Source organism: Myotis davidii, unplaced genomic scaffold, assembly GCF_000327345.1.
Source record: "Myotis davidii unplaced genomic scaffold, ASM32734v1 scaffold642, whole genome shotgun sequence".
NCBI lineage: Eukaryota > Metazoa > Chordata > Mammalia > Chiroptera > Vespertilionidae > Myotis > Myotis davidii.
Genome location: NW_006293957.1, coordinates 103,620 through 110,415, shown reverse-complemented (window position 1 = coordinate 110,415; position 6,796 = coordinate 103,620). Strand labels below are relative to the sequence as shown.

Sequence of the window (6,796 nt, the reverse complement as noted above, 5' to 3'; positions counted from 1 at the left end):
TCAGACATCTTTCTCACAATCCTGGATTGCTGGCTCCTAACCATTCCCCTGACTGCCTGCCTGGTCACCCCTAACTGCCCCCCCCCGCCAGACTGGTTGCCTCTTACTGCCCCCCCTGCTGGCCTGGCTTCCCCCAACTGCCCCCTTCTGCCAGCCTGGTTGCCCTTGCTGGCCTGGTCGCCCACGCAACCTGCTTGTTCAGTCATTTGGTCGTCCCTCACTAACCCCCCTGCTGGCCTGGTTGCCCCACGCAGCCTGCTTGTTCAGTTGTTTGGTTGTCCCTCACCTCCCTGCCAGCCTGGTTGTAGGCAGCCATCTTTGTGAGGGTGTTAGGGTTAATTTGCATATTGCCTCTTTATTATATAGGATTGTGACTGTTTAGGAGACCATGAAATTTTGGAATAAATTTTTATTAAAATTATCTCTAGCATCCTTATCTTATTGCTTTAAAACATTCATGTTTTGTCTCTTATACCCAAATTCCTTAGTGTGATAAGAGTTGTATTTAACTGATTAAATCAGGTCAATCTGTTTAATCTGATTTTGATCCAATATTATTTCCTTTTTGATAACTTTTTGTTTTTATTTCTTTGTTTAAGATTATATTTGGGAATTTAAATATCTTTTCGTTCAGCGCAATTACATCTCAGAAAACCTAGAATTGCATACAACACCTTGGTCATCCTGTGAGTGCCTGTTTGATGATGATATAAGGGCTATTACATTTAAAGCAAAATTTCAAAAAAGCATGTCCTCTTTTGTGAAGATGTCAGATTTAGCAACACACCTGGAGGAAAAGTGTTCAGGTAAGATCTTTATATACGTAAGATATTGCTAGTTTTAATTCAAGCAAAGAATCTACCATTTTTTGGGAAAAATATAGTTAAATATGAGAGTGAAATACAGATCTTTGTAAATATCTGAACCAGATATTGGCATCTTAGCTTTTTGCCTACAATCTTTGAGGTTAATTTGTAATTGTTAGAGATCACTTAAACTTTTTTTGTGTATAGTTACTAAGCAGGGGACAAATTCATCATTTAATTCAACCTGCTTATTAACACTAGAGATTAGTTTGAATTTTCTATGATTTGATATACTGTACATGGAATCATACAGTATGTACATTGTTTTATTTGGCATCTTTAACTGAGCCAATTATTTTGAAATATATTTGTGCTGTTGTGCAAATCAGTAATTTATTTCTTTGTATTTTATTGCATGAATATATTATGATTTTTTTCATCTGTTGATGGACATTTGAGTTGTTTTCAGTTCTTGGCTGAAAACAGTTTATGTATAAGGCATTATATGGGCATAGTCTTTCTTTTCTCATGAGTAAATACCTAGGAGTTGAATAGCTAGATTTTATGGTATGTGTTTAACTTTTTAAAAAATTGCTATACTATTTTGAAAGTGGTTATACCATCTGTATTGGCATTATCTGATAATGCTAATTTGTGTCTTCTCGATTTTCTTTTCTCATCAATTTGGCTAGAGGTTTATCAATTTTATTGATCTTCTCAAATTGATTTTCCCCCATTTTTTTGTTTTCTATTTCATTGATTTCTGGTCTGATCTTTACTATTTCCTTTCTTTTGCTTTCATAGATTTCATTCTTTCTCATTTATTAAGTGTAAATTGAGGTCATTGATATGAGACTTTTTGTTTTTTCCAGTGTAGGCGTGTAAGTGCCATTAGTTCCCTCTAAGTACAGCTTCTGATCTCTATCCAATACCCTATGGATGATGAGATTTTCCACTTTAACTGATGGGAAAATGCACTTCCCCCAGCTTTGTCCAAGATTTAGGGATTGCTCCTAACACCCTCTCTGATGGTTCTTTCCTTGGCCTCTGGTCACATGTACTGGTAAATACTCAGTTGAATCCTTCCAGGGGGACCTTCTGTAGTACTCTACAACTCTCTTTTTTTGTAGCTCTCATCTGTCTAGTACCCTGTCCCAAGAACTCCAGCTGTATTAGCCATCCAGACTCAGAATTCAGTCTCCTCTCAACTCCAGGAAACCATCAGGCTCTGTCTGAGTTCCCCTTACCTGTACCACAGCCAGGAAACTCTTTTGTCTGTAAACTGGAGCAGTCACTGGGCACACTTCTTTTGCTTCTCATCTCTTAAGGATCACCGTCCTTTGCTGCTTGATATCCAAGGTCTTGAGAATTGTTGTTTCATACATTTTGTTTGGTTTTTAGTTGTTTCAAGTGTCCAAACTATTTTTATACACAATACTTCTGACACCAAATGTATGGATTTTATTTTTCCATACCAACAACCAGTTCTCCAACTCTCTGGACACCAAATGGGTGTCCTACAATTCAATTATGACACTACCTACCTGGAATTAGTGTCAGACTCCACAGTTTTAAGAGCTTATCTCTGCAAAGTCTTCAGATGCCACTTGCAAGTAGTAGGTACCAGGACACCCAAACTTCTGTGTTATATCCTGGGCATATTCTAACTTGGCTATGTTACTGGACCTTGAATGCCATGTTCTTGAATATCAATGTCATAGAAATGAGCACTGAACTCAGTACAAGATCAAGCAGATAGAGTTTATTGAAAAGAGCTCGTGTACAAGAGAGTTCACCAGAAGAGAGAAGTCGAGCTCCTAGACCAGTGATGGCGAACCTTTTGAGCTCGGTGTGTCAGCATTTTGAAAAACCCTAACTTAACTCTGGTGCCGTGTCACATATAGAAATTTTTTGATATTTGCAACCATAGTAAAACAAAGATTTATATTTTTGATATTTATTTTATATATTTAAATGCCATTTAACAGAGAAAAATCAACCAAAAAACGTGTGTCATAGGTTCGCCATCACTGTCCTAGACGGTTTCTTGTGGATGGCTTATATAGGGGTTGTGGGGTGGGTATAGGGCTTGGGAATGAGAATGAGGTTAGTTGTTCCACGATCACCATTGGTAGCAGTTGATCCCAGGTGGTCAAAAGATGTTTTCCATAGTCAGTGGGCCATTCTAAGGGCCTGTGAAATAATGTTTGTGCAGACATTCTAGTTACCATTTGACAAAACTATTTTACAGAACATGATGTTAAGAAAGGATGTTATCATCCTACATTCTTTCCTTTAAGGATGTGGTTAGGTTCATTTCAACCACAGAATTTTACTAAAAGTAAGGAGTCATAGTCAGGCCTCTAAGATGGGTTCCTTCAGTCAAGATGTAGTCCAGATGTTACCCATATACTGACTCAGCTACAAAGTTTGGAGTTTCCACAATCCACCTCCTTTCAGATTCAGTAATTTGCTAGAACTACTTCTAGAACTCAGGAACACTATTTCTTTCCATTTACTCGTTTATTATAAAGGATAAAACTTGGGAACCACCAAATGGAAGATGTGCATAAGGCACGGTGTGATTGAAGGGACATAGAGCTCCTATGTCCTCTTCAAGTGCATCACTCTCCCAGCACCTCTGTGTATTCACCAACTCAGAAGCTCCCTGAACCCTGTTATTTTAGGTTTTTAATCAAGGATTCAGTAGGCATGATTGATTTAATCATTGGCCATTGGTGATTAGCTCAAACTTTCAAAGGTTGTGGGATAGAGCTGAAAGTTCCAACCCTCTAATCATGCCTGGGCCTTTCTGGTGACCAGTCCCCATCCTGAAGCCACCTATGGGCCCCAGATACCAGTCATTTCATTAGCATACAAAAGATACTGTTATCACACTGGAGATTCCAAGGATTTTGGACTTGTGTGCCAGGACTAGGGACAGAGACCAAATATTTGTTTTTTTATTGTACCACAAAGTGGGAGCATGATTCTAGTTTCTTACTCTATATTGACTGAATGCCAGATTAGAATTTTACAAGTTATGTTAATTCACATAGGTATGGATATATGTTTTACAATATATGATTATGGACATTAGTATTATTATATTGCAAAACTAAGCTAAGGAGCATATAAGTGGAAAACAAAAATAACAACACCTCTCAAAAAACCCAACATGTATGGAATATAGAGATTTATTCTCAGAGAACCCTATATCCTCTGTTCTGCATTGGAACATTTAATAATACTAATAGTTAATTTAAAATTAATATTTTTGGAAGATAAACACAAGTGATAGAAAATTTACAAATTTTTATACTGTTTAACTTTTATACAACTTTCAAAATAGGAAGTAAGTTGCTTGGGCCACAAAAGACTCTAGATTTATACCAACTAGTGAAATCTTGGGTAATGTTGTAGTGTCACATAAGTTCCTAAAGCAGTTTCATGTTTGTGTGACCCTCTTCTCCCTTCCCATCCCCCCCAAGCCCCATAAGCTTATGGAGCTGATCACTGCAAGAAAGGATGCCATAGGCCAGTGATGTCGAACCTTTTGAGCTCGGTGTGTCAACATTTTGAAAAACCCTAACTTAACTCTGGTGCTGTGTCACATATAGAAATTTTTTGATATTTGCAACCATAGTAAAACAAAGATGTATATTTTTGATATTTATTTTATATACTTAAATGCCATTTAATAAAGAAAAATCAATAAAAAATGAGTTCGCATGTCACCTCTGACACGCGTGTCATAGGTTCACCATCACTGCCATAGGCAGTAGAGGAACTATATTTAATTTGGTGTCATGAAGAAGTCAACTCTCTGTTTTACTGCTCACATAAAACAGTTACCTGCTGGGATTGAAGACTTAGATTTAAAATAGAAATCAGAATCTCACATCAGAGAGACCATGCAAGTGACTCCTGCCATGGGCTCTGGGACCTCACAGGGAGTCTCATGCCAGAGGGGCCTTGCAGGTGACCCTTGCTACAGGAGATGGGACCCTGAGGTGAGTCTCACACCAGCGGTACCTTGCAAGTGACCCTGCCATGGCTCTGGGACCACACTGTGAGTTGCATGCCAGTGGGCTCTGGGACTTCAGGGAGTCACATGCCACAAGGACTGTGTACATGCCCCTGCCGACGCTGAGTACCTGAAGCTGACACCTGCGGGACCAGATCCATGGGGAAGGGAGTACAACTCAGAATAGAGACAAGCAAGGTATGAGGCTAAAGCCAGATCCAGCCTCTGGCCACTGGACCACTAGGGGCTTCAGTCTCTTAGACCTCAATCAGGTTGCCCAGGGACAGTGATTCACATGTACCTGCCCTAGAGAAGCTTCCAGGAGACACAGGATAGATACACCAAGGGACAAGATTCAACAACAGAGCAAAATCCAGCAAGCCCCATCCTCACTGGCAGCAAGTCGGAGCGGAAATCCTTCCCACAAACAGGGCATCAATAACCAAGGCCCACTTACAACAGGAGAACCCAAATAACACACACAAGGGGCACTACTAGAGCATCCAGCTCAAGTGAACAAAGAGAGTGCACCACTGGACCCCTCAAGACACTTTCTACATTATGCCTGCCCACAAAACACTAGGGGGTACAACAGTACTATTTAATACATAAAGAAAATACAAAGAGACAGCTAAAATGGAGAGAGAAAGAAGCAATCCCCAAATGAGAGAAGAGGAGGAATCTCCAGAAAAAGAACTAAATGAAATGGAAGCAAGCAACCCATTGGACATAGAGTTCAAAGCAATCGTTATAAAGATGCATAAGGAACTTAGTGCAAATTACAACAGCATGAAAAGGAAAGTAGATAGACATGAAGAATGATATATCTGACATCAAGAACACATTGGAAGGTATTAAAAGTAGATTGGATGAAGCAGAGGATCGAATCAGTGTTTTGAAAGACAAGGCAGAAATAAATACCCAATTAGAGAAACAAATGGAAAAAAGGAATTAAAAAGCAAAACAATTGCTTAAGGAGCTCTGGGAAAACATGAAACATAAAATCATCCACATTATAGGAATACTAGAAGGGGAAGATGGTGAGCAAGGATCTGAGAACCTGTTTAAAGAAATAATGACAGAAAACTTCCCCAACCTGGTGAAGGAAAATGTTATACAAGTTCAGGAGATATAGAGAGTCCCAATCAAGAGGAACCCAAAGAAACCTATGCCTAGACACATCATAATTAAAGTGACAAATGTTAAAGACAAAGAAAGAAAGTTAAAGGCAGCAAGAGACAGAAAATTATCTACAAAGGAGTCCCCATTAAAATGTCAACTGACTTCTCAATAGAAACACTTTAGGCCAGAAGGGAGTGGCACGAAGTACTCGAAGTAATGAAAAGCAAGGGCCTAAATGCAAGACTACTGTATCCCGTGATGCTATCATTTAAAATTGAAAGTGAAATAAAAAAGCTTTCCAGACAGAAAAAAAAGGTTAACGGAGTACATTACCACCAAACCAACAATGCAAGAAATGTTAAAGAGACTGCTTTAAGAAGAAGAAGAAAAGGAGAGAGAGAGAGAGAGAGAGGATTATAGGTACAAAGAAAATAAAAATGGCAACCAATAATAACTGTAAATGTAAATAGATTAAATGCTCTAGTCAAAAGACATTAGGGTGACTGAATGGATAACAAACCATGACCCATATATATATACTATCAACAAGAGACCCACCTTAGAACAAAAGATACACACAGACTTAGAGTGAAGGGATAGGAAAATATATTCCATGCAAATAGAAAAGGAAAACAAGCTGGGGTAGCAATACTCATGTCAGACAAAATAGTCTTCAAAACAATGGCCATAACAAGAGACAAAGAAGGCTACTTCATAATACTAAAGGGAATGATTCAACAAGAAAATATAACCCTTATAAACATATATACACCCAATATAGGAGCACAAATGTACATAAAAAAACTCTTGACAGACTTTAAGGGGGAGATTGATAGCAATG

At 38.6% G+C, this 6,796-nt stretch overlaps 1 protein-coding gene across 4 annotated transcripts in view; it reads left to right on the top strand.

Annotated features, from left to right (window-relative positions):
- FAM35A (family with sequence similarity 35 member A) overlaps positions 1–6,796 on the top strand; it is an 89,098-nt gene that overhangs the window by 54,085 nt on the left and 28,217 nt on the right. For 3 of the 4 annotated variants that reach the window (XM_015566659.1, XM_006767900.2, XM_015566660.1), the window contains exon 6: positions 600–806. The exons of the other annotated variant lie outside the window; for it this stretch is intronic. In XM_015566659.1, the coding sequence (XP_015422145.1) occupies positions 600–806 (207 nt within the window). The remainder of the gene's footprint in view (positions 1–599; positions 807–6,796) is intronic. 4 annotated transcript variants of the gene reach the window in all.